General features: G+C 38.5%; 1 protein-coding gene across 2 annotated transcripts; it reads left to right on the top strand.

The window, feature by feature from the left end:
• Positions 1 to 136: 136 nt before the first annotated feature.
• bod1l1 (biorientation of chromosomes in cell division 1-like 1) lies at positions 137 to 25269 on the top strand. 2 transcript variants are annotated; one of them, XM_036589755.1, is made up of 30 exons: positions 137 to 365; positions 2442 to 2566; positions 2972 to 3168; positions 4259 to 4314; positions 6105 to 6531; positions 7783 to 7932; positions 8100 to 8263; positions 8439 to 8535; positions 8858 to 8975; positions 9081 to 9144; positions 9232 to 12730; positions 12974 to 13014; positions 13204 to 13309; positions 13538 to 13617; positions 13768 to 13861; positions 14206 to 14258; positions 15843 to 15921; positions 16040 to 16095; positions 16201 to 16276; positions 16377 to 16441; positions 17379 to 17472; positions 18008 to 18066; positions 19062 to 19107; positions 19650 to 19702; positions 19794 to 19845; positions 19946 to 20127; positions 21875 to 21956; positions 22499 to 22613; positions 22761 to 22835; positions 23937 to 25269. In XM_036589755.1, the coding sequence occupies exons 1-30, from the start codon at positions 249 to 251 to the stop codon at positions 24055 to 24057; spliced, it is 6543 nt and encodes a 2180-aa protein (XP_036445648.1). In that variant the 5' UTR covers positions 137 to 248; the 3' UTR covers positions 24058 to 25269. The 2 variants fall into 2 exon arrangements, with proteins under 2 accessions (XP_036445648.1, XP_036445649.1); XM_036589756.1 differs by having other exon boundaries at positions 19065 to 19107.
• The last annotated feature ends 2628 nt before the right edge of the window (positions 25270 to 27897 follow it).

Genomic DNA, 27897 nt, shown 5'->3' on the forward strand with positions numbered 1-27897 from the left:
TGTGATACTTTTGTGGGTGCACGTTTAAACCATTTTTCTGCGCTTTCGGCAGAGGGCGCTGTTCCCTCAGAAGCTCAGTCAGTGGCGCTGTTGTTCTCTTTCTTCGTCTGTGAACTCTGTGAACGATCAACTTCCGGAGCGCAGAAGGCGCAGACATGAAAACCTGTTCTCTGCTGCAGCTTCGCTCAGTCTGAATGAAAACATAAGAACCGTTAGAAGCTGCGTTTTTAATCATTTCAGTGTCCCAGATGGCTGGTTTACCTCCCGGAGACCCGCAGCTGGTCGCTATGATCGTGAATCACCTGAAAACACAGGGACTGTTTGACCAGTTCAGGAGGGACTGTCTGGCGGACGTCGATACAAAGGTACTGAGGTTACTGTCTGCAAACACATTTCAGCGGTTAGAGAGCAGGAATTACAGAGGAGAAGAAGGTTTAGATTTGCAGCCAGTTTTAGGCAGTCTGTGAAAACGGGTGGCGACGGATAACCTATTATTATTATTAGTGTCCTGAGATGTTCACTACAAGCCATACATTTAGGCTGCTGCTGTGTAGCTGCTAAAACATTTTAACCTGATAATGTCCATTTCTGAAATGTAGTTAGCTAGGTTACAGTTTCTTTTGCTCTGTATGTTCTGTGCCTGAGCCCAAATCTGAAGAAGGTTTGAAAATGATCCGTATGTCTAAACGGTGAGGTATTACTTGTAGTCTTTTGATCACATCTGAATACTCATTTTTAACAGAACAATAGAGAATCTATTAATAATAAAAATATAATACTTATTTGTAATAAAATGTATTTATTAGCCAAGGCACAAAGTATGTTCAAAAGTTTGTGAATACCTGCAAGGGTAATAATGGGGACTCATTCTCAGCACTGAAGTGACACTGACGTGGTAGTGGGTGTTGTGCTGGTACAAGTGGATCAGACACAGCAGTGCAGTCTTTAGACACTCCTACTTTGTTGGTCCACCTTGTAGATGTAAATTCAGAGACGGTAGCTCATCTGTTCCTGCACAGTTTGTGTTGGTCATCCTCCAGTCCTTCATCAGTGGTCACAGGATGCTGTTCACTGGATATTTTTGGTTGATGGGCTATTCTTAGTTCAGCAGTGATACTGAGGTGTTTAAAAACCTTTGGATGTGTAGTGCATAACTGTAATATACATCACTTTAGGCCAGTCAGGACAAGTTATGTGGCATTTAGTTGATCATAGACAGCTAAATGATGTTATTGGGCAGAGCAAAGGAAATGAATGGGTAAAGGCATACCTATGATTTTTTTTTCTTTGATTGATATTTCATGTGTATGCTCTTTTAATGTACGATATGCAAGAAAGTAAATTTTCCTCCCATAAGCTTTAGCTGGGCACAGTGTCTCAGTATTCCTCAGCAGTTGTGCTTTTATATCCAAGATATGCAAAGTTCTTATACAGCAGGACAGATCACACGTAATCTGATCCCTGGCCTGGCACTATTTTACTGCTCGACGTTTGTTTGAATGTTGCGTGTAGTGTAGTATTTCTGTACTTAGGCTAGTTGAGCTGTTGTAACACATGAACAATGTGGCTTGGCGTTGTCATGTTGAAAAAGACAATGTCTAAAAGGCAGCATATGTTGCTCCAAAATGTGTTCAGCATTAATAGTGCTTCCACAGATGTTCAAGTCACTCCCTAAGACCCTCCTTCAATGACAGGCTCTGGCTTTTGAACTTTACGCTGTTAACAGTCTGGATGGTTCATTTCTTCTTTGGCCCAAAAAACATGACCTCCATTATTTCCATAAACAGCCTGAAAGGTTGACTCATCAGAGCACAACACAAGCTTCCACTGTGCATTAAGCCCATTTTGGATGAGCTTGAGGCCAGACAATTTGGCAGCGTTTCTGGATGTTGCTGATGTGTAGCTTATACTGTGCATAGTCCAGTCCATCTTGCATTTGTGGATGCAGCAAAGAACAATGTTTATTGGCAACAGTTTGTCAAAGTATTTCTGAGCACATGTGGTGATACTTATCACAGACGCATGCTGGTTTTTAATGCAGTGCTGTCTAAGGGGTTGACAGTCATGGGCATTCATTTGTGGTTTTTCAGCCTTGTGTTTATGCATAGAGATTTTTCTTGACTATCTGAAAATATAATTCAGATGGTAGTGTATAAATAATGTCAATTCACTGTTTTTGTGTTTGGAATTGGCGATACAATACAGTTCTATGCCCCGTGGAGAGTTATGGGTGGTAGTTAAAAAGCATGGATTTCACCAATAAAAAAAATGTTGAAACTCTGAGAACTGGAATCCTTTAAGGATCTAACTACTATCTAGGTGTTGGCTAAAAACAGAACTTATTAATACAGCTCACTGATACTGATGGCGAATGTAACTTATGTATTGTATTATACTTATGTGTTGTATTTTATTTTAAAACTTTGTTTTATTGTTTCCAGCCTGCATACCTACACCTGAGGCAGCGAGTGGACAACTTTGTGTCTAACCATTTGTCCAACCACACCTGGAGCCCCCAGTTGAACAAGAACCAGCTGCGCAACAGCATCAGACAGTTGGTGCTGCAGTAAGTTTGTTCCCCTGACGTCCAAGTGGTTCTTATGACACTGAGGATCTAGGTGTTTGCCCTTGATTCCTGAGTGTATTATGTGAATAAGGGTGTTCTTTTTATTAGCTACTTCTGGGCCAATTTGCAGTTTAGTGGATTCCAGTTCTTCGCATGAAGTGCGTCAAACCCCACACTGTCGGGAAAACCCTGACACTTTCCGTCCTTATGTAATCAATTCTCAAATCTCTTTGATTACTTAACTGAGTTTGATTAATCCATCTAATCAAACTGTTATGATTTCTGTGTTTTTATATTACTTTGCCTTCATTTCAGTAGCCAGTTTTTTGATTTTATATTTTTATAATTTTATCCTGGTTAATGGGGATGGCTGTAGTTGTTTATTGTTTGTCTTCTGTGGTGCAGGTCAGGCATGCTGGAACAGGGTGTGGACCGCATCGTGGCTCAGGTGGTCGATCCTAAGATACACCACACATTTCGGCCACAGGTGGAGCGGGTCGTCAGGCAGTTTCTGTCTCCTGGCAGCCACATGGAGGAGGAGGAGCCTCCGTTTGCTCCTGGCCCATTTGTGGAAAAACAAGAAGCTCAGCTGCCATCTCCAGGTAACAGCACAGACGTGGTGGACCTAAGGCAGGCCAACGCAGAACTGATTAGTTATCATAATAATAATATATTGTTACTGAGATCAGTAAACAAGATTAGTAGGAGCCTGTTTACACTTCAGGCGTCTTGGGCTGATCTTGGATTATTTGCTCCTTAAGTTCTTATAAAAGCTATGAAAGCGTTTGACATAATCTCAGGAGATTCCTGAAGACAGTTCCTTCTGTTTGCATATGTCACAGGCACTACACAAATCAGATTTCTGTTTGTCTAACAGAGTCTCATTTAAAGGATAATTCCACTGTTTTTTCTGCATAATTAAATCACTTAGACAAAACAAAGTCATTCAGAGTGGTTTGGTTTGAAATGGTCCATTGTAAAGAAACTTACTGACTCACATTTGCTTAAAGTGGTGATAGGAACCAGGGGTCACAATGTCTAAAGCAAAAGAAATTGTAATTTTTTTTGCTACCCACCAGTGAACCTACTCATGTCTTCTGAGTTTTTATGTGTGTTGTTCATGATGGTAAATCTGAAGAAAAAAAAAAACAAAACAAAACAATGTATGAGGCATCATGCAATGTATTCATAACCCTTTCATGTACTAATTTTAAAAGTTTTGAAGCTTTTAGAGGAATAAACTCTTCAGATGTCTAGTTCCTATAACCACCCCTGTCTTGGTTTCTCCAGAGCAAAGCATTTCAGTTTTTAAAAATCGGTGTAATTCCCTTTTAAATGGACTGTAGATCAGTCTGGACATTACCTGAATATGAGATGCATTTGTACAAAGACAAGTAAAATAACCTTAAAATGCTGACCTTACCACTAAATGTACTCTGTGCATTAGTGAATGGTAACAACTACATGACATATATAGGGAATGTTGGGAGTCAGGTTTTGAAAAGTAGAAAATTCCTACACGCCTTCTCCCTCTCAACTCACAGGATGTTTCACACTCTGTCTTTTGTTCTCTCACTCTGTGCACTCTTTTGACCTTTTTTCTCACTCAGTTCAGTTTCTTTCTCTCTCGTTATGTTATAAAATTATCTACTTTTTTCTGTTTGCTTTTCTTATTATCATCTGCCTCATCAGTTCCAGCCTCCAGTGCAGCCACCGACCCTGCAGATTCACTCTCTTCCCAGAGCCAGGTAAGGATCGTCACTTATAACAACACTTCCACACTACAAATTAGTTTATTTATTTATTTTTAAGTTGTGTGAAATTGATCATGATATACTGATCAGAGGCTTTTGCAAACTTACAGAGTTCATGCCAGCTGGAGTGCATGCTGTCATTAAAGCAAAAATGGGGGGATAGCAAATACTAAGAACTTCTGAAGTTCATGTTAAAATTTCAAACACTCTCCTTTTCATCCAAGTTGTTATGCTGGTAAAATAATTTATGAAAACCTTTTTAATAAATTAGAAAGGATTGTAAAGTAGACACATTTTCACCAGTGGTCAGACTATTGGACTCCACCGTATATTAAGGGCATTGAAAAACTACCATTTTATTTATTTATTTTATTAATGAATGCATAAAATATTGCATAAAAAGGTACAGTGGGCTGATGTATAACCAGAGATTAGCACAGATAGCGATTTTAATGATATACCAAGATGTATGACCTAATGATAATCATACCAGTCACCAATTTTAATAATTTGATAACTGAAAAGTAAACAGTAATAGTGCATGTGATAATTACATATTTTAATATAAACATATGTGCCATGCTTAAAAGTGTATTAAGCTTATTGTTTTAGAAAACAAAGTGGGATTTGTTTTTAAGCAAACCATTCCAAGACCTTTCAGAAGGAAACTGTTCGTTGTTGTTTATGGGCTCTTAATCCAGGAAAGTGTGTTGTGATACAGTTTGTTACAATAACAGTACCATATTACATTATGTGAACAAAAAGTTTGCTCAAAAATCATATGTACACAATTTCTCTCTAAGGTACTGTTTTTTAGCCAAGTTACAAAATGTTTGCCTGCTCTAGTCGAAATACAGTTGATTTGCTGATATTCTGGGTTTAATATATAAAGAAAATGTTAAAACTTCTTCTACAAAGAGCACACTTCTGCACACTTAAATTCAACAAATAAGCTGTAACTGCACATTAAACATATTGGGGAAAAAATGTAACATAAACCATGGCCTGGGCAGAAGTTATATTTTGTGTTTTGTTTTTTCCAGTCTGTTAAACTTTGCAGTGAATAGAAAATCTATACTAAAATTAGCAGAAAAAATGGTTCCTTGTAGAATATGTTAACTTATTTTCGCTTAGAAAATAAACAAAACATAGTTTGACCAGGGTTGTTCAAAAATTTTGCTAGGCTTGCTGTCTTAAGTTAGCTTCTTTAGTTTTCACAAAACAAGTCCTGTATAATTCTACTTTTAAATGTAAGTTTACTTGCTTGAAGTGTACAATGAAATGTATATTAAGTGTTCTGTGTATTTATATTACTACTATTCTTATTACACCTACTACTGCTGCTACTACTACTACTACTACTACTAATAAAAATTATTATTATTATTATTATTATCATTATTATTACTAGACATAGCAGTGGTACTTGTGATTTGTGCTGAATGGAGAACTGCTAATAAACAAAGACTAAGATGCGTCTTAATGAGTGTAAATGTTGGGGAAAATGAGGACACTTTTTCCTTAAATTTTTTCAGCTGTCTCTCCTAGTCTCCACTTGGCTAGTAGCCCCCAGGTAATGGCATAATGTCAGAGATCCAAGATAACAACTTAGCTACAATGCAATGATTTGGTCGTGCAGGGCTAACTGGTGGTAATAAGCTTCAGCCACTTGCTAGCTACATAGTAATTGTGTATATATGATTTTTTTTGCGAAACTTCTTTTTTAAATGGACATTTTATGATACATTAAAATTGACCTCTTTTTGTCTGCGCATGTATGTTAGAGCCAGGATCCATCCAGCAGCAGGACTCAAAGTGGGGACTTCACCCAGGAAACCCTCGCCACTGAAACAGAGGAGGGAGAGGCAGATATGAGCCTGGTGGAGGAAGATGAAACAGAGAGGAGAGAGGGAGAGGAGGAGCAGGGAGAGAAAGATGAGCAGAAGCCCATGAGTGAAGGAGAGATGAGCAGTGAGAGAGAGAAGGAGAGAGAGATGGAGGTAGAGAAAAAAGCAGAGAGTGAAGAGGTAAAGAAAGAGGAGGAGGTAGAAGAGAAAGAAGGGGAAAAGGAAGAAAAAGATGAGATGAAAGAGAATAGCAGCAGCAAAGTGTCTGGGAAGAGCAGAGAGGAGAGCAGAGACACGGACGGGCAGAAATCCTCCTCAGAGAAACAGCACATCCGCCAGAGAGCCAGAGAGAGGCTCAAAGAAGGTGAGGGCCTTAAGGCCAGCACAAAATTTGAAAAACTTTGTTTCTCAGGGCGTCACAGCGTGCCACTCTAATAATTTAAATTAAAGTCATATTGAAGTAAACACATTTAGTCTTCTAGATAAACTGAGAAATGCTAATGGTCTTTTACCTCAACTATTTAATAGTGAGCTTGTGAAAAGTAGTACATTGATGATATTAAAAGTTTTACTTTACTACATCTTCCTATCGGCATTCTGTAGCGGCACTCTTCTACGTGATGCTTTGCAACGCTGCACCATGTGCTGCATTACATACACTCTGTGGTGGCCTTTGCTGTTCGAGCAGCTAAACAACATGCTAGTAACATTAGTGACTCTTAAAGTGGCCTACCTTTCAGACAGCAGCCACAGACTTTATTAAATATTGTCCTAAATGCAGAAGCTGGCATTCAATCCTGACATTTCATATCAGCTTAGTTTACCAGACCCATATTAAAGGGAAATTCCGCTGAATTTTCAAAAAAATTTTCTAAGTTATTCAAATGTTGAGATGTAAACAAAACCATTCTGGGTGGTATGATGTGAAATGGTGTGTTTTATCGACTGTGGTGTCTCTGCAGTTGTACTGATAGGAACTAGGATTTGTGATGTCTACAATGCAATGATTTACTATCCAAAGCAACCAGTGAACCTATATGTGTCTTCTGAGTTCTCATATGTGTCACTAATGTTGATAATAGTAAAATAGAGGCAAATCTGAAAAAATACATTTTCTTTGGAAACCATGAATAGCTTGTAACAAAAAAATATTTTGGGCCAAAACCTTTTCTTGAAACTGTTGTAAACGGTGTCTTAGCTGTCAAGGTGTTGTATAGAGCAACATTTCATGTAGATAGCTTTTAAGGCATCAAACATTTCTGACAATATGGACTGTGTTGTTGTAGCTATTCAGACTTTGCAAGTTGACACCATGGCAAATGTTAGTTTGAATGCATAAAAAATACATCTGATCTCTCCTAAGAGTTGTTATTAATAACACACTTTAAAGGATGATATTTTGACAAAGTCTGCCCTATAAGTTTTGTTTTACTTCTTCTCATCACACTGAATGGGAGTTTTGCACATGTTCTGTAAAACAACTTCACAACAGAATCTACGATAGAATGCAATTATGAGCAGAACATGGATAAATCGATTGAAGAGAATCTTATTTCCAGTTGTAGCTGCATGCCTGGGGTTTTGTTTGTTCATGAGTGTGTATGTTTTGTATCAGAATACTCTTTGGAGGACTCAGATTTGGAGGGCCTGAGTGATATCACAGTGAGTTCAGTGCACACGAGCGATCTCTCATCATTTGAGGGTGAAAGTGAGGATGATCAGCCTCCTTCTGACTCCACTGAGGAAGGAGAGATCACATCTGAGGGTGAGGCTACAATGTAGTAGCAACAGTTTTCCTGTCATACATGCCCAAAAACACAAACATATTGAGTTAAAATTACTCTGTGTTAAAATGGAAGTTTTATATCAAGTCACACTGACCATGCAGTTACGTTTGTTTGCTTTTGTATTTGTGTGTGTTTCTTTCTGTAGATGATAAGGTTCAAAAGAAGTCTGGTGGTGAGGACTCAGAAGACAGTAAGGAGAAAAAGCCTCGCGGTGCACGCCAAGGCTACATACACAAGCCTTTTCTCTACTCTCGTTACTATAGTGACTCTGACGACGAGGTGACAGTGGAGCAGCGACGGCGCTCTGCGGTAAGAGAGTGGTTTTATTAAGGCTGTGGTTTCTGATCTGCAGTCCTTATTCTCAGTTAAAAGTCTGGTGCCTAATCTCTATTATTAGGATAGCTCTAGATCTCTATTCAGTCTACAGTTATTAAACTCTACTAAAGGTTGTCCTTAAACTTCATCTCCATTAATGTCTCTCCAGGCAAAGGAGAAGGAGGAGAGGGTGTTGAAGAGGCAGCAGAATCGAGAATGTTTGGAAGAGAAGAGGAGACAGAAAGCAATACAGGCAGAGCTAAAGGGTGAGAGTCAACCATCTCAATTATTATCAGTCCCTTTATTAGCTGTAACCCAACTCACTATTCACATTGTGATTCATTACATAAATAAAATTAATTTTCAGAGGGTTGACACCTGCATATTCCATTGACAAACTGCAGAAAAGTCTGTTTAAAGTTGTTCAGGTGTCAACCTGATGTGTAATGAAAGTTTATGATAAAAGTTGTTGATATTGTTTAAGAACCTGACGTTAAGTGAAGCTTTATCATGGAAGCCATGGATGTGACTGGGTTCTGTTGCTGTGTGTGTGTGCAATGCAACTGATCTCCATTCTATCTCTGGCAGAGAAAGAGCACTCATCCAATCAAAATGTTCCACGGCCCCAAGCGAAGGAAGCAAGGAAGGAGAAAAAAGTTCTGGAAAAGAAAGTGGCACTTAGCAGGAAGAGGAAGAGAGACTCACGGTTTGTGTGTGTGTGTGTGTGTGTGTGTACACATGCATGTATATATGTAGAATGCATCCTGCAAACATGACTTTGATCATGTTTTCCTCTTTTATTTGGATTTAGAAAAGAAGATGACTCTGGAGGCAAGAGGAAAAACGATGGAGATGCAGAACCAGTAAAGAAGGATGTGAGTTTTTGCCTCTCTTTCCTTTTGTCTTTCTTTTCTTGCTTTGCCATTGTTGGTTCATTTTGTAATGTGGCACTGTCTCTTTAGGAGGTGCTAAAGTCTAAAGCAAATCCTCTGAAGCCTGTGAGAAAGCTGACTGAAGTAGAGGAGCAGCGCAGGAAGAAGAGTGGCAGCATTTCAGAAGAATTGAGCGAGCCACGCAAAATCCTTGACAAAGACCGCACTCACTCATTCATATTGGACCTAGAGATGGGGACAGAGGAGGCGCTTAGACAAAGAGGCAGTGGGAAAGGTGAGCGACATGTTCGCAGAGACAGTCAGTCCAAAGAGAAAGAGCGAAAAGAAAAAGAGAAAGAGCGGAGCATCTCTGATGAACGTGCCAAGCACAAACAGAAGCCAGAGAGCAGAAAAGGAGGAGAGACTGAGGCGGAGGAGAAGGAAGGAGGGGCAGCAAAAGTAACAGGTGATGATAAAGGAGAGAAAAAAGGGTCAAAGGTGAAAGGAGAAAAGAAGACTTCAGTGTCCATCAGGGAAGGAAAAATGTCCATGTCGGAGGGTTCAGCTGGAGAGGAGACAATGCTAAAGGACTTGAAAAAAGGAAAAATATCTGCAGAGATTTCCAAAGAAAAAGAGAAAGAGAGAACGAAAGGAGAAAAGGTGCTGAGCAAGAGTGATTCAAAACAGCTGCATCGTCTGGATTCCACAGGCTCCACTGAGGAGAGGTTGGAGGTTGAGACCACTTCAGAAGTCAATAAGAAAAAAGACAAGCACCCCAAAGATGTTCTGAAACGGTCAAAAAGTCACACAGAAGTCAAACCTCCAGAGAAGGTTAAGAGCAGACAGGACAGTAAGGATTCAGGTGCAGGTGAGCCTCCCAAACACTCAGACATAGACAAGGAAACTAGAAAGGTCAAGGACTTAGAGACAGGATCAAAAGTAAAATCTGTCTCAGAAAAAATTAGATCCAAGTCTAGAGACGATATAAAACCTCAGAGTCCTCTAGCAGCTAAGCTAGACAAAAAACCTCCAAGTCAAGAGGCCAAGAGTAAAGCAGGAACAACTCCAAGCAAACCAGAGTCCTCCAAGGAGAAGAGGAAGGAAGGGGCAACAAAAGAGGATAGGAAAGTCTCAGAAGACCGTGCTGTTGATAAAGGGAAGGAAACAAAAAGCACAAAGAAAGCAAGTGAAAAGAAGATAAAAGAGTCTGAGAAGAAAGGAGAGGGTGAGAAGGAAAAGAGGAGCTCTCAAGCAAATGAGACCCCACCTTCAGATGCACAAGCTGAGTCTAATCTCGCAGAGTCTGATCTCACAGCCACAGAGGGGTCAGACCCTCTCACAGAATCTGATCTTGCAGGCCAGCAGGCCTCAGAGTCCACTACAAAGTCTGATCTCACAGCTCCACAGGCCCCAGAATTTGGTCTGCCAGCCCCACACGTCATGGATGCAGTATCTAATTTCTCATCCTCGCCAGCCTTGGACATACAATCTGATCTTTTGGCCCCACAAGCCGTTAAGACTGAGTCTGAACTCATATCTACACAGGCCACAAACACAGAGTCTCATCTTATAGCCCCACAGGCCATGGACACAGAGTCGAATCTTATAGCCCCACAGGCCATGGACACAGAGTCGAATCTTGCAGCCCCACAAGCCTTGGATATACAGTGCGATCTTACAAACCCACAAGCCCAAAAAGCAGAGTCTGAACTCACATCTTCAGAGGCTATGGATGAAGAGTCTAATCTTGCAGCCCCACAGGCCTTGGACGTACAGTCTGCTCTTACAGCCCCACGTGCCAGTAAGGCTGATTCTGAACTCACACCCCCACAGGATGTAAACACAGAGTCTAATCTCATAGTCTCACAGGCCATGGACACAGAGTCTAAATTTACAGCCCCACAGGCTACAGTTTCTCTCAAAGAATCTAATCTTACAGCCCCACAGGCTTCAGATTCTTTTAAAGAATCTAATCTTATTACCCCACAGGCCATGGACACACAGTCTAATCTTACAGCCCCACAGCCTTCAGATTCTCTCACAGAATCTAATCTTACCACCCCACAGGCCTTGGACACAGAGTCTGATTTCACAGCTCCACAGGCCTTGGACACAAAAAATGATGTTCCAGCCCCTCAAGCCTTAAAGACAGAGTTTGAACTCACAGCCACACAGAACTCACAGGTCACGAACATGGAGTCTAATATCACAGCTTCAACAACCATAGACACGCTGTCTAATCTTGCAACCCCACAGGCTTCATACTCTCTCACAGACTCTAACATTACAGCCCCACAGGCCTTAGACACAGAGTCTGATTTCATGCCTTCAAAGGCCTTGGACACAGAATCTGATTTTATAGACTCACAAGCCATTAAGTCTAATGTCATATCCCCACACGTCACAGACACAGAGTCTAATCTCACAGAACCAGAGTCCTCAGCCTCTTTGACAGAGTCTAATCTCCCAGCCCCACGGGCCTTGGGCACAGAGGCTAGTCTCCCAGCCCCGCCACCCCCAGATTCTCTGACAGAGTCTAATCCTTCAGCTCCACAGGCCATGGACATAGAATCGAACGTCACAGCCCCAGAAGCCTCAGCCTCTTTGACAGAGTCTGATCTCCCAGCCCCACAGGCCTTGGACACAGAGGTTAATCTCCCAGCCCCCCAGGTCCCAGACTCTCTGACAGTGTCTAATCTCTCAGCCCCACAGGCCTTGGACACAAAGTCTACTCTCAAAGCCCCACAGGCTTTAGCGATGGAGTCTGATTTCACAGCTTCACAAGCCTTGGACACAGAGGCTAATCTAACAGCCCCACAGGCCTTAGACTCTCTGACAGAGTGTAATCCCCCAGCCCCACAGGCCTTGGAGGCGGAGTCTAATCTCACAGCCCTGCCAGCTTTAGACACAGAGTCAAATTTCACATCCTCACATGCTGTGAACACAGAGCCTGATTTCACAGCCTCACAGGCCTTGGATGCAAACACAGAGACTGATCTTACTGAAGAAGTGCCGGGCCCACCCACAGACTCTTGCCCAGAGTCTGATTCTACTGGTTTAACAGCCCCACAAGCTACTGGCACGCTCCCAGCGTCTGACACTGGAAGCACAGCTGTCCAAGACGACATGTATGATGCCCTAAGCGACATTACTCCAGAGCCTGAGGATGAGGAGGAGGCAGCCATGAGACTTACAGAAAGCCAGGCACAACCCTGCCCCCTCCCTGCAGACGCCGATGCCCTCTTGACGCTGATGGATGTCTGCGCCTCTGCAGCCAAAAATGAAATGACTAGTTTGCCTGAAAGGCAAGATACTGTGCCTTCATTCCAGGAAGCCGACATAAAGATGAAGGAAGCGGCTCTCACTCTGCTCTCCATGGACCCCGACCTTTCAGTGGCACAGAGTCCTATTGCCACAGAGACTACTTCCATTGCCATGCAAGATGTGGAACCTTCAGCTTCAGGTAATGCAGAGGAGGTATCAGAAACAGCTGCAGATGTCGTGACAGAGTCAGAAAGCAAAACGACTGCTACTGCCTTGCCATGTATAAAGGAGGCAGAGTCACAGGATGGAGATCAAAACACTGATGGTAATGATATTTTATTTGTTTTTTTTAATGTAGTAGATAACACAGTTGTGTGCCGTATTAGTGTTTCAGCTACTAAGTCAATCGTTAAGCATAGCTAAAAACTGACATGTTAGTTGCATTGATTTGCTGATTGATGCTTTGAGATTTATTATGAAAAGGTTATTAGACTTTTTGTTAGTTATTGGACAGATTCAGTTATTGTTTTTTTTTTTCTTTCATTTGTGGCCATCCCAAATGTGGAAGGCATGGCAACAGAGAGAGCTACTGAAGAAGTGGTGTCAGAGGTAAGCTTGATCATATCTGCTCTAAATTTTGTTGATTTGTCTTTACATTCAGTGACATTTTAACCATGTTTACTTGTCGCAAAAATGAATATGAATATAAAAATATAAAAATATGAATTAAATGAATATAAAGTCTTACACACTACGTTTGTCTAAGATTTGACTTTTGCTTATGTATGTACATTGTAGGTGTGTGATCGCGTTCAGTCAAGCAGCCTGGAGGTTGAATCAGAGCCCAAGTCTGAGGTTCCTTCAGCAGAACTTATTTCTAGGCCTGAACCAGCACGAGCGTCAGGTACAAATTTAGAACACTGGTTGGCACACTGGTTGAATTATGAATATATATAATAATGACGTCTCTGATGTATCACAATCTCAAGGTACAGTTGATAAAAGCTTCAGTGTTTAGGATATATGTATGTTTAGGACAGGTATAAGTAGAAGAGGAAACAAAAAACATTTGGGAAGGCAATAAAAATGAATTTCATATTTCTAAATTATTTTTTGTGGTTTCAAATTGCAGGTGATGCTTCAACTGAAACTGGATCCAGACAAACACATACAGACAGTCTGACTAAGGCTACAACCACTACAGAAACGGAAGTGAGTCTGATTATTGTGGTTTGTTGTTACTGTGATTTACATTTGTAATTTTTTTCTAATTTTTGCCTTCCTGTTTCTTGTCCTTGTGATGGATCTCTTCTGATTAAGGTTCTCTAATCTGTGTGTGCACTTGTTTTTGTGTGTGACCAGTCTGTGGAAAAACAACCAGAAACTGTAGAGCAGGAGGAGCATGACAAAGCAGTCACCACAGAGGCACCCGACTCCACCACAGCAGAGACCTCAGGTGAGTCTTGCACAACAGATTATGCTTCTACGCGGTGTCCTTATAGATATATATATATATATATATGTGTGTGTGTATGTGTGTGTATGTGTGTGTGTGTGTGTGTGTGTGTGTGTATATATATATGTATATGTATGTGTGTGTGTGTACACACTTTTGCCATTTTAATAGATGTTATACAGTACCTAAAGCCATGTAAGCTTGTGTGAATTTGTTTTCATTCCTTTTAAATCCCTTTTGTTTAGCCATGGTGTAGAGCTTTAAAATGAGGCTTTAAAATCTCTCACAGACTCTCTCAAGTTTCTGTGTAAATACTCATTAATGGGTTTCTTTGGTAATTACAGGTGTGGACCACACTGAAACCATGGAGCACTCAGAGTCTAAGGCACAACCAGAGGTACAGGGTGCACAACACTCTTGTAGTTTATTTTACAATACTTTGGGAGGATTTAGACATACATGTAGACTCATCTCCTTGAATGAATGAGTATGCCATTCACATGAATCATGTAGATTTTAAGAGTTTTTAATTTTAGAAAGAGGGTATAGGATTCTGCTGCCAGCTAGGCCTCGGTGATATCTAAAAATAATTATCATGATATTTTTTAGATGGAAATATTGCGGTTATTGATTATAACCACCTCCCACCAAGTTTCTATTCTTAGTGTGTATGCTTTTTTTTTAAAAAAAAAAACTGTTTTAATGAAATTTAAATATTCAATAATTTGAATATAATTGAATATATAAATGAGAAACCCAACATGTTTTGAAATTGGCTTTATATGTCATTTTGATAGATGTTACTGCAAACATGGATTTATGAACTCCCTCTGGTTTAGATTCATGGCAACTTTTGTGCTAATAGTGCCCCTTGCTGAAGAGACTTCAGACTGTGAGTGACTTACAAAGTCATGCTTTACATCTAAAAAATGAGGCGTTTTCCTTCTTTATAGCAGCAGAAAAGTCACCTTTAGAAAAACATGTAATACTGCAGTTATCACCTTTTAAGCAGTATTACTTGTTAGTCATTGTCATAACCTGATTACATTGCTCTGTTGCCCAGGAAAACTGAGAAATTCTCTCTGTCTGGAAGAGAAGGGTTCTGAAATGTGAAAAGTTTCATGAAGGGTGAAATTCGTTTTTGCATATTTGGATTACTTAAGTAGCTTTCAAACAGTAGATGCAGAAATGTTAATATGTGTAAATTATTATAGCTTACATCCAAGACAGTCAGCTATGGCTTCGTTTATGTCTGAAATTCATGTTCAACACAATTTCTGTGGACCATCGTAACTGCTGTGAGAGTTAAGTGACTGCAAATGGCAGTTGTTGAGGTTTGCTGTAGGTCTTTTTTAACAATTAAGTCAAAATACCTGAAAAGCAGTACAATTTTGGCATACTTTCAACTGTTGGCATAGTTGAAAAGAATGCTTCATTTTCATGTTAAAATCCCTAAAATTGTCTCTTGGAGCCCATGCCTCTCGACGCCTTACGGTTTCTGAACTTTTCTTCACTACTCACCAGTCTGCATATTTGTACACTAAGCCTAGATCTTTATTCAATACATGGTGCACTAAAACCACACTGTTACCTAATATGTCATACACTAGACATCTGCCAGTTAAGACACATTCTGTCTGAAGTTTGCGTTTTTAGTTTTGCAGTGGAGCTACCAGGCTAACTAGGAATTTGTGTGCCCACACTTGCCTTAGAATGCGTCAAGTTTCTCATATGGTTTCTGATACTGAACAACATTCTGTTATCTTTAAAAAGAGACACAGGAAAGTTTGTTTTTAGATGTGAAGCCTCTAGGTTGTAACTCATCCACTCACTCAGGTTTAGCAGGCTGAAAATTGTCCACAAGATGGCACTATTAGCTGTCGAAAACCATTTGATGCTTTTTAAGGGCAGTGCTTTGCATCAATGACACTTTGTCCTTGTTCTGTGTATTAAACTTTTAAATTAACGATGTTGACCACAGAATAAACCCGAGGACGTGGAGGAGACACAACGACAGCCAGTACGGAGAGGACGACCCCCTAAACTAATCAAACAAGCCAGTAGGTCACAGAGCGTGTGTTTTTGTACAGAACTGTTTTTCAAATGTAAGCCACAGTTATAAAGTCCTTTATGTTTGTGTCAGTAGTTATCTTAGTGCTGCATATCTTCTGTGTATAGGCAGTGCATCCAAGTCTGATGGGCAGGAAGAGGACAGATCTGATGTGTCAGAAGTGGTAAACACTCATTCAGAACAGTAAAACCGCACATAACTGTATTAACACTGGTCCATTCGTTGAAAACAAATGAATATATAAGCATTTCCCCCCTCTGTTGTACAGGATGACCGTGTGGAAGGCAGAGTGACCCGCAAAGGCAGACGATCAAATAAAAATGCAGCAGCAGTGAAGGAAAGCGGTGTGTGTTTTTGTTAGATTTACAATAATACCATGTAAACACAAACATTTATCAGCAGATAGAATGAAGAGAAACACTCCAACTGTTTCCTGTATTTTAGCATCCAAAGCCCAGACCGATCAAGAGGCCAGCGACAAAGAGTCCAAAAAAACAACTCAGAAAAAAGTATGTCATGGCTTTACTGCAACTCTCTCTCTGTTTTATCACCTTTGTGTGTCTTTTCTTTCTTTTATTTTCTTTCACTTTGATTTTCATTCTTTCTTGTCGTCCTCCTTTCTTTTTTTTTTCCTTTTCCTTTTTTTTAAAGCCATATATGGTTTTGATCCCGATTTGCCCCTTCCGACACATTTTCCCAATCGGAAACATTTTCAGGTTATGAGTTTGATTGGAAGAGGCATGGATGATCTGGTAGTTTGAGAGAGTGAACAAATCAATATTTAGTCTTCCAGTCTAGCTCCAGAGTGATTGGAAACTTTTGGATGTTTTCAGATATGTTTGATTTTTACAGTCCTGTAATGAGGGATAGTCAGTGACATAACTGAACGAATGATTCAGGCAGCAGCCAGTCAGAGAGGTGTAAAAAATGTAAAGCGAGGTGTACAGTCTTATGCAAAAGTTTGAACACCCCTGATCAAACGATATGTTGATTTTCTAAGTGAAAATAAGTTAGTACATCCTCTACAGGGAACAAACTTAAATATGGCATTTCTCACGTTTTTAGTGCACAATTTCCATTTATTTGTGGAGTTTAACATACTACAAAATATATATATATATATATATATATATATATATATATATATATAAAATGTGCCGTAACTTGTGCACAAACCACATTTTTTTTTAATATATTAAATTCAGCAAATAAACAATAATTGTCTATTAAAATGTGCAGAATTTTAGTTAAAACTTCCACTGTAGAGGCCAACATTAGGTTTGATTTGCTACCTGTTTTTAAATGTTTAAGTCGTGTATTGTACAACTGGTTTTCCCGTTTTCTCTCTCTCTCTCTCTCTCTCTCTCTCTCTCTCTCTCTCTCTCTCTCTCTCTCTCTCTCTCTCTCTCTCTCACCCTCTCTCACCTGATGTTTGTATTTTGACAGAGTGAGGACGAGGAGGCTGATGAAGGGACTGAGAGTAGAGCGCCACGCAGAGGACGATCGTCTAAACTTGCACAAACTCCTCAGAGAGAGACACGTAAGAACACAGGCATACACTTTTGTTTAGAGGTGGGCAAGATGGCAAAAATACAACATTACAGTACTTTAAGACATTTTAACAATAGGCGATATGCATGACAATATTTAGTTTTTCTGACGTTTGAGAAAAAAGACAAAACAGAACCAGCAGTGCTACATTTAAGAAATGCTATTAAAACCTATGAATCAAATAATTTTGTAGTGAGCATTTTCAGATTCTGCACTGCATTAAATTCTAGCTTAATTGTTCTCTCTTTGTCATGAATCATGCAGTTTTTCAGTGTTCTTTAAGTACCAAAGATATGCTTAGAAAAGCATCTTTTTCATCAAGATAAATATTATATTGCCCACCCCTGCTTTTGCTGCTTTACTAGAAAAAATGCATGCAGAGCAAGAAAGGTACTCGCTGCTTGTTTTCCCCAACACATGCTGCTGTATTTGTAGCCTTAACAATCTCCTACACATAAAAACATACAGACACTTAGATAGTCTAATAGTCTAAACAAAATATCATCTGCAATATTTCCTTTAAGGCCTAGTGTCACAGACCCAAGAGGCAGAGCCTGCAGAAGAGGAGGTGGAGCAAAAAGAGGTGCAGTCAATTTAAATCTCATCTGATTACATTTATTTTTAGCATGTGAATGTGTGTAATGATATGTATACTAGTGTTTAAAAGTCAGACCCTTTATTTATAAGTCTGTTTGAAAAAAAGTTGGGGTGCTGTGCAAAATGCAAATAAAAACAGAATGCAATGATGTGCAGATCATTTAAACTGGATATTTTATTGAAAATAGTACAAAAAACAACGTCAAATGTTTAAACTGTGAAATTGTATTATTTCTGAAATATATATGCCCATATTTGATGCCGACGACACATTTAAAAAAAAAAGTTGGGACGGGCATTTTTACCACTGTGTTGTATCATATTTAAGGAGATTGTTGAAAATCCGAAAGCAAGACACCCAAAAAAGAATAGAAGCTGTAAAAGGCAAAGGATAGATACACTAAATACTAAACAAATTTGATATTATATTTAGTTTTTGAGGCTATTCATCTGTTAAATGTGTGTTCTGTTTTTTTTCCTGCTGAAAAAGGAAGAACTTGCACTTTAAGGGAAATTCCACCAAGTTTTCAAAATGTCTACATAATTCAGTGGTTGCGATATAGTCATTCAGATTGGTTTGATGTGAAATGGTTTATTTGAAGAGAAACTTACTTTTTTTTTGTTTTTTTTTTACAGTGGTGTCTACAGCGCAAATATAGCCAATTTATTTGCTTTCCAGAACCACCAGTGAACCCATATGTGTCTTGAGTTACTACATGTAATGTTGATTATAGGGGGGATTTGGGGACTTTTTTGCCTTAGAACATCCTTCTTGTACCCATCCAACATAAACTGATTAAATAAATAGGTTAAAATACATTTAATTCATAACCATTTCATACCAAACCACCCCAAAAGATTTTGTGGAATTTTGAAAGAATCTGTGCAGTTCCCCTTTTAAGGGTAGTCTCTGACTTTTGCACAGTACTATATGTTGATTATTGTGTTTATCTGTGTGTGTGTACGTGTGTGTGTGTTCAGCAGCTGCGCAGAGGAAGGCGTTCTGGAGCTCAGACTGGCACTACAGGTCAGTGATTAGAAGCTCATTATCCTTAATAGCCTACAGTAAGCATAATGAAAGCAATTGCTTACAGTATCTCTAAAGTCTGTAATAGTTTATATTGAAACATTAAATTGGTAAAAGCAACTCAATCATTGACACAAGGCATCATTTAGCATGGCACATAAGAGGAAGGTACCAGGATTATGGAATATTGACAGAGTGGCTCCTAACCCTGTTCATAGCCATAAAATCTGAATGAAAAAAGGGTTTCAGACTGACTTTTAGCAATAACATGCTTTATGTAATGATGTAACTGTAAAGTTTTTGTTTAGTAAAGTTTATGTAAAGTATAATCGTATTTTATTTATTTATTTATTGATTATTTATTTTTCATTGAGGGGTTAACATTTTTCACAAAAAAACTCATTTGGATGCACAACAATGTAACAAGTGAGGGACCCTTACATTAAAGAGAGTACTCCATAAAAACCACCAACACAGTGTATTCAGCACACACATACATACGTTTGCTTTTTGCTCATCTGTAACTGTAATTTAATTGCCAGCTAAACCAGCACTGAAGAGAAAGAGATCTGACCAAGCTGAGGATTCTGGGAAGGTGAGTCTTTTTCTGAAATGCAGGTTCTAATTTTTTGAAAATGGTTATGGATGTGTGATATGATTTTTTCTGTTGTTAAATGTGTTCAAAGGTATTACCAGCTGAGGAAGAGGAACCTGTAAAACGTGCCCAAGATCACAGCGGTAAACTAGCTTACACAAACACACAGACACACACACTCAAAATGCGACATTGTCTTGTATTTTTCTTTTTATTCATTATTTTTTCATTTTTCTCTTTCAGAGAGCGTGTCTGAAGAGGCCGAGAAGCACGAAGAGCAGAAGACACCGAGTGATGAGGGTGAAGAGAAGAAGAAAACCAGTGATGATGGAGAAGAGGAGAAGAAAGAGAGTGACAAGGGGGAAGACGAGAAGAGAGAGGAGGTAGCAGAGAAGGAGAGCAATAAAGACTCTAAAGAGGATGCAGTGAGTAGACGTTGCACATTCTCTTGCACTCTACCACACACATCATTACACAGACCTCACATATTTATCATCACATTTCCCCACCCAAAGACCAGAGTTGTTATGTTTAACAAAAACTTTTTGTAAAATGTGTTCATTATTTGTAATGAAAATCAAAAGCGTGTGTTTTAAATAGTTAACTGCTCTTGGATGGCTTTTTATATTTCTCAGTACCTCTGGAAAAAAAAAATATTTGGGGCGCTATATAGCAGCTTAGTTTTGAACATCATGAATAAGCTTGAATTTATCTCAGTCCAGTACACTAAAACAAGTTATTTAGATGATTGTGGCATGGTGACAGGAAGCTTATGGCTGAAGACCAAGCACTATCATAGCTGACTTAATATTTGAGATGTTTGGACTGTGCAGTTACCTAAAATAAATAAATAACTGTGGTATTAAAAACTAGTTTTTGTGTCTTCTGTGATATTAAAAATAAATCATGTTCTTAGTATTAATGTTTACGGATGCTCCTGTTCCATTTTTACCACTTGCATGTATATAACAATAAATACAAACATTTAACAATATATTATTCAGTTTTAGAGGTGCTTCCCAACCTGGTCTTCAGGGCCCCAATATGGTCCACATATTTACTCCAACATGACTCACAACACAGGGATGAATGAAAAATGTGGACTGTCTGTGGGGGTCCTGAGAACTGGGTTGGGAATCATTATATTAGGGATTCTTTAAACCCAAGGAACCTAAATCAAAACCATGATTTCCACTTCAACACAAAATGAACACTGAATAAAATTACAGAGAAAAAAAATAGTTTTACGTTTTTCAGTGAAGAAAGGATAGTTTTGAAGGGGATTCCTTCTGGCTGTGTCTTTAGAGACAGCTGTAGCCTAGCCAAGCATGCTTTACTGTTATACTGTTAGCATTACTAAAACAGAAAAACACATCTGAGATTAATCTGAGCATTTCTGACTAAAGCAGATGTGTACCTCTTAGCAGTGATGCTAAAAGAGAATGGAGTAATGCTAAAAGGGAAAAATAGGAACCATGCTGTGACTTATACCCTGCATGGTGTAAAAATGCAGTAAACATTGAACAAATTTAAACACCACAAGCATACAAATGTATTGATGCATGTGTTTACATTTACATGTATGTATATGGCAGCTGATCGTGCTCATAGCAACTCAATGCTCAATATAATCATGTCACAGAGGTAGGCAAGTGTAGCGTTAGAGGTCTTGCCGAAGTACTCCTACTAGCTGAACATGGGGTTCTTGCCCGAGTTGGGAATCAAGCACTAGTCTGTTACCCTAGTTTGAGGACAGCATGCTAACCAACCGCTTTTGGTTAAAATGGTTATGGACAGGCTTATAGAGACAAAGATATCAACAAGATTGAGTCCATCGCTTTGATGCATTACGTTCTTATCATTACATACATTTGTATAAGAATTGTGTTTTGGAGTTGTAGTAAATCTTACACGCTGCATAGTTAGCAGTTTTTATAAAAAAAAATATGCATTTTTAACTTTCTTAGTGCCTTATTCCTACCTGAAACTGAAACTGAGTAAGAATTAGAACTAAAATGTTGCTTTTCATAAAGTAAAAATAAGATTAAAACTGTTAATACACCCTTAAAACTAACTGAAACTACACTAAAACTTACTGCACCATCAAAGCACAAAATACACACACAATATAACACACAACACCCTCCCTTTATGTGTGTCTTTTTAATGAAGGAGGAGGAGAAAGAGGAACCTGTGAAGAAGACTGCACGCAGGGGCCGACCCTCTAAAACCACCACTGTAACAGACGAACCAGGTATGACTGTGTGCTTGTGAATGTGCATGTGGCAGCTTGGTGTGTGAACGCAATCATACAGGATTGTACAAGGACATGTTCAAGATGACATAAAACAGACATTTCATCAGACATAGAGTATAGTGCAAAGGTTTTAGGCATATAAGTACATTATTTAAAAACATTTATCTTAAACAAATGCAAATAAACATAAATACTGAAAAAGTAACAAGAATAACAAGTAGCCAGGTTGAAGGAGAAAGTTTGGTTCCAGATTTCTCCTGGACAACTCTAGCCATCACATAGATTTGTGAAATTCCATCACTAGCAGACCTAATTTATTTTAACAAGGCATTGATTTGCCAAAGCAGGTATTAGGTGCTCAAGGAGAGGTTTGGCAGTGGTTAAACGAACGACAGTGTAAAACCACTACTTATTGCACTAATATTATTTGCATCTGATATAACATTACCGTTTTTTCTGCCCAATAAATGTCTTTTTAAGTCTAATTTTTCCAGGTGTCTTTTGCACAGTACTATATGTTTTTGCCTCTGTGCATCCAGAAACCTCAGAGAAGAAAGAAGAAGAGACAGAGGCTGGAGAAGAAGATGAAAAAGAAGAGGAAGAGACAAAAACGAGAGCCACAACTCGTGCTGCCTCTCGTCTGGAAGCTGAGAAGTATTACAGTTTATTAGATATTAACGATTAAGCTCACAAAGACTTGTACATTTCTCACGAGTGGCTTATGAACTTTTGATTTTGTTGTATATGTTGCAGAATAATTTATTTGTTTACTTATTTATTTATAATTTCTCTTCTGTGCAGGAATAAACCGAGTAAGCCGTCGACTAGAGCTCTCAGTAAACTGAGTGGGAAAGAGGAAAGCTCTCCAAGCACACGGTTTGTGTTGTTATGTGTTAGTTCATTTCATGCTTTATCATAGTGCTTTTGAACTTTATTCTCTTTTGGTTGAAAACTAAAGATACATTATGCTTTTTACCTGTGATCAATCTCACAACCCAGTTGAAATATTGTTACTCTGATTACTCTGATGCTCAGAATATACTTTTCTGCGTATATAGTGGATATGATCAGTACCTTAAGCATCTGTAGCCTGCGCATGCGTGCTTACCTGAGGTATATTTGAAGAGTTTCATTTCAAAATGCTGTATATCCAAGTGTAACAATTTTGGAGCTGACTTTAATGGAAAACATGTCTTTATTTCTCTAATAAAGGTGCTAGTAGTCATAATATTAATAAAGCATTACTTTTTCTTCTATGTGTAAAGCCTACTCCCAACTAATATATATATATATATATATATATATATATATATATAGCATCTAAAATAATTTAAATCGAGCTCAACGATTCACCTGACAAAATGCATGACCGATGTAGCTAGCTAGATATGGCTATAGTTTGCAAGTCAATGTAAATCGTTTCTTTTTTTGATAATATCGAATTCATCCTTCATGGATAAATGGCTACAAACAGAAGAAATTAAGATTTTTTGGTGTTTATAATGTGTGATTGTAAAGTCAAGAGAAATCCAATAATCTTTTTATAGGTCACAAAAGTTTTTGTGGCCGGTATTGTGGGAATAGTGCAGGCGTGTCAAACTGGGGAGCTTCTGGGGATATTAGTGTTTACCCTCATCTAATGCTCTAAATTCAGTTCATGAATCCCTTGCTAATTAGCTGTTTAGCTAAATTAGGTGTGTTTAATGAGGCAGCGAGCTGAAATCTGCAGTGTTTTGGCCCGCAAGGACTGGAGTCTGACGCATGAGGTATAGTGTATCCAAAGCTTTAGCGAGATCCTGGTGGTGTGGGTTCCTTCTTATTTACTGAGCCACACAAAACTGCTTGAGTGCAGATAGCTCCTTTGGAGAATCTTCAGCCTGCTAGACATGAGTGTGTTTGGGATGTGCTTTACATCTTAGAATAATAATAATAATGATAATAATAAATGTCTTTCTCTGTTTTTCCTTTTTTCCTCAGTGCTTCTCTTTGTCAGACGGCTGGAGCAGCGAAAGGGCGTAAGCGTGAGGCGAGTTCCCCAGCACCTCGCACACGCGGTGCCCACAAAGAGGAACCCGCCTCTAAAAGAACCAAACGATGAGCGTTTTGAAGGCACATTGTTGATTTTGCAGATCCTCACGTTAGAAATATTTGTATTTAAAAATCCTCAAAATGTACTTTTACCTTTTATTTTATACATTTGTTTTATGCGGTCAGCTATAGTTTTATGGTGAAATAGTGCATTCCTGGTACAATGCAAATGAACTCCAGCTCTTTTCACTAGGGCACATGCTCGCAATCCCGTTGCTGGAGTGATCTCTTCTCTGCACATTTGAGTGTTTTCCCTGCTCGCAACACACCCTTTTCAGCTCAGGAAGGGCTTGTGAACGAGCTCTTTAGTGGTGTGTTAGGAGCACTAAAATGTGCAGGGCAGGGGGTACTCTAGAACCAGAGATGGGAACCTACTGCGTAAGGGACTGTGAAACAAGTACTGAGACAGAATATACCTCACATATCACATGAACTCAGCTTTGACATGCCACTAAGCACAAAGGTGAGTAGTTAATTGACAAACTTCACTGAGAATGTTTAAAAAGTTGAAAACGAATAATGACCAGATTTTCACACCCAGTCAGTATGTAGGCAGGTTGGACACATCCCTTTGAACACCATTTGAAGATGGACTAAATCTGAAAGCCGGCATCCAAGCCAAGCTTTGTGAGCTAGCATGGTCTGCTACCATCTATCATTTATAAATAGTCCTGAATTTCTTTGATTTCATATTTGCCTAATGAATGTACAGCCCTGGAAGCATTCGTTTTTGGCTCAGTAGCCCATAATCAAGTAGGCCATTCTCAAAGTGTTCTAGAGCAGCTTTGGTAAGCTTGAGAACATGCAGAAGCTCTGTTGTTGTTTTTTTTTGGACCAAAGTGTTCCACAGTGCATTTCATGGAATTCTAGAGCTTGTTCTGCTGTTTTTGTTGGATTCAAAAGTACTCTAGAACAAGAGCTTTTGCGCTGTTGTCTCTGTTTGGACTGAAAAATATTTGAGCACGTTCTAAGATAAGGTGTTCTAAGGTGATGAACACGGGCAGTGTTTCATGTGACTCAGATAAGCTAACAGTCTAAAGTCTGTGTCATATTTATTCCACAAAATAATATCTGTCTATCTGTCCTTCACTAAATGCAGTATTTTCACTCTGAAGTATAAACCCAGTGCTTCTCACATATATCTTGCCCAAATTGCTTGTATATAAATAACAATTTAAAATCTACTTGGATTCACATCAAATTGGCTTAGTTTTACCTAGTTTAAAATCCTCATAGTTTCATGTATATTTGTTTTTTTTGTTTTTTGTTTTTTTTTGTTCTGGATGCGTTGATCCTGTTGGCATGTTCAACATGAAGACACTCATTCTGTGAATGTAAAGACTTTTATATGTTTAGCTTTTATTATAAAGGCCAGTGGGACCATCATTGTGTGCTGACTTTTTTATTATGTTTTGTTTTCTGGGCGTTTGGGCCTGAACGGTTGTTTTATAGTGTTGTAAATCTTTCATGCCAAAAATGGAGTTAGGAAAACAACGGGGTTTGCAGGTATAATGTTTTTGTTTGAACAGCCTGACAACAATTCTAGCATACAGGGATTTATACTTTGAATTTCCTCTGCAGCTGTCTGTGCATTTTCTAGTCAGGAAACGCATAAAATAGACATCCTGTTGTAAGCCAGGATGCACATGACCAGCCATGTGTGTATCTGTTGGAGACACAATCAGTTGTGTAGGTAGACATCTGCAAGCCCTGCGATCAGTTATCGGCAAGCTCTGCAATGTAAAATAAGGAAAAATAGAAAGGAAATAACTGAAGCTAAAGACAAAAATAAATAAACCACAACAGGATGAATATTGTATAATAAATCTTTCAGAATGTAAAAATGTACTTCTGAGGCCTTTGATAGTCTATCAAATATGTTAGTAGTCAAGTGATCTATTCATTATTTTGAAAAGTAAATAGGGTTTAAAAAAAGCCATGCACAACAAAAGATGGACTATTTAAAAAAAAAAAAAACTTGATTATTTAAAAAGATCTCATTAAAATGCAACATTTTATTAAAAATTATACCAGCATGACAATTTGAGAGAAAAGCAAAACCTTTTAAAAATTTTAATTGACTTTAAGAATTTCTTAGTCTTTGGTACTACATATCCCCCTTTTAGTTTAATGACAATGTATACTGGTTTAAGGCATGGACTTCACAAGTTTATACAAATGCTTCTGATCAAAATCCACTTGAGATTCATCTGAATGTGTGCTTCAATGAAAGGGATAAGACTCAAATCTTTGTACAAAAGCCTTATACACGGTCAGTGTCACAGATTTGATTCAAATTGAATAGTGAGCTAAAAGTAATAATGTGACACATTTGTTTCCAGGTTTAAAGAAAAGAAATTGCAGATTTTCAATGTGGTGTTATATTTTGAACATTTTTCAAAATAAATAAATAAACAAACATGTAGGGAAAAAACACATAAAACCACCAGGAACCAACAGACCCATATGGAAAGCTAATACATGACAATATATAGATTTTAAATATATGATATATTAGCATATTTGGATTTCCCTTCTAAGTCCAACTTTATCACATATGGACATATATGCCAACTTATTTAAACTGGCCATTTTCAAATATATATATATATATATATATATATATATATATATATATATATATAAAATGCACACAAACGTGTAATTGTAACGCATATAAAACAATATATGATACAAAACACTTCTTATATGAATGGCATGTACTACTCATATTCAGCTTCATGTTATATAACGTTTATACATATTTTATGTTGCTATATAACTAAAAATTTGCACACTGTAAGCTAATAACATCATTAAAACAGGAAAGAAACTGAAATATTGTTTCCTGACACATTTTAATAATTTAATATTCAAAAGCAAACAGATGATATTAACAACACATCTTATAAAAAAATCTGTCTACTTGACGGCCATCTTGTCAACACCCCCAGGCAGTTATTTTCAGGCTCCTGAAGAATCAGTTCTATATAGAACCATTTCATGCTTAAATGGTTCTTTGCATGGTTCAAACGTTTGCATCATTCTTCAAACTGATGGAGAATGTGTTGTGTATGGTTCTATATAGAACCATATATCTCTCAATTGGACCAAAAAGGGTTCTGCAATCGTTATGATGTCAAGCTTGTAGCAACAGAAGAACCATTTTAAAAAGACTCCTCATAGAACTACATGCTACACATTATTCCTCAATCTGAAGAACAACTTGACTATGCAAAGAATCAATTAAGCATGAAATGTTTTTTATAGAACTGATGGTTCTATAAAAAAGAAGAAGAACCATTTTTAACAGTGTATAAAACCAAAACTAAAAGCCACATTAACCGTTTATTTGACATCACTGATAAAATCTGACAAAAACAGCATAAGTGGTTTGTAACGTTTGGCCCAAATATGGCACAAAAACGCCACCCCCACCCCCACCCCCCTTTACAGCGTAAACAGCAAGCTGATTGGCTCATTTTATTGAAGGGCGGGGCTTTCCTCGTAAACAGACGCCATGTTGAGCGTTACTAGCTTTCTCGTTCATAATTTAATAATAATATAATAATTGGCTTTTATAACGTATCTAGAATGAACCACCACCCAATATGAATATGAATATTTTCCTTGTTCTAACGGCAAACAGGAGAGCTGAGTGGAGTTTTCCACTCGAGCATCAACGCCATCTCTTGACTCTTGGTATTTCTTGCTATCCAATCCCACAGTGTTACACTGCCTTCTTTTTCCTTCATGGACATTATTAAGAGACTTGTATTCCTCCTGAACAGCCACAGGGGGGCGCCGCTCGTCTGTAATATATAAAACGGCCAGTGTTGGTGACGTGCAT

Source organism: Colossoma macropomum, unplaced genomic scaffold (assembly GCF_904425465.1).
Source record: "Colossoma macropomum unplaced genomic scaffold, Colossoma_macropomum, whole genome shotgun sequence".
In the NCBI taxonomy this organism is placed as follows: domain Eukaryota; kingdom Metazoa; phylum Chordata; class Actinopteri; order Characiformes; family Serrasalmidae; genus Colossoma; species Colossoma macropomum.

What these genes read in the sequence shown, in the direction of transcription:
- bod1l1 (XM_036589755.1), top strand. Translation starts at nt 249, where the DNA reads ATGGCTGGTTTACCTCCCGGAGACCCGCAGCTGGTCGCTATGATCGTG. An exon ending in AGGAGAGATCACATCTGAGG is followed by an intron (nt 7,933 to 8,099) that starts GTGAGGCTACAA and finishes TTCTTTCTGTAG; the next exon opens with ATGATAAGGTTCAAAAGAAG. An exon ending in CAGAACCAGTAAAGAAGGAT is followed by an intron (nt 9,145 to 9,231) that starts GTGAGTTTTTGC and finishes CTGTCTCTTTAG; the next exon opens with GAGGTGCTAAAGTCTAAAGC.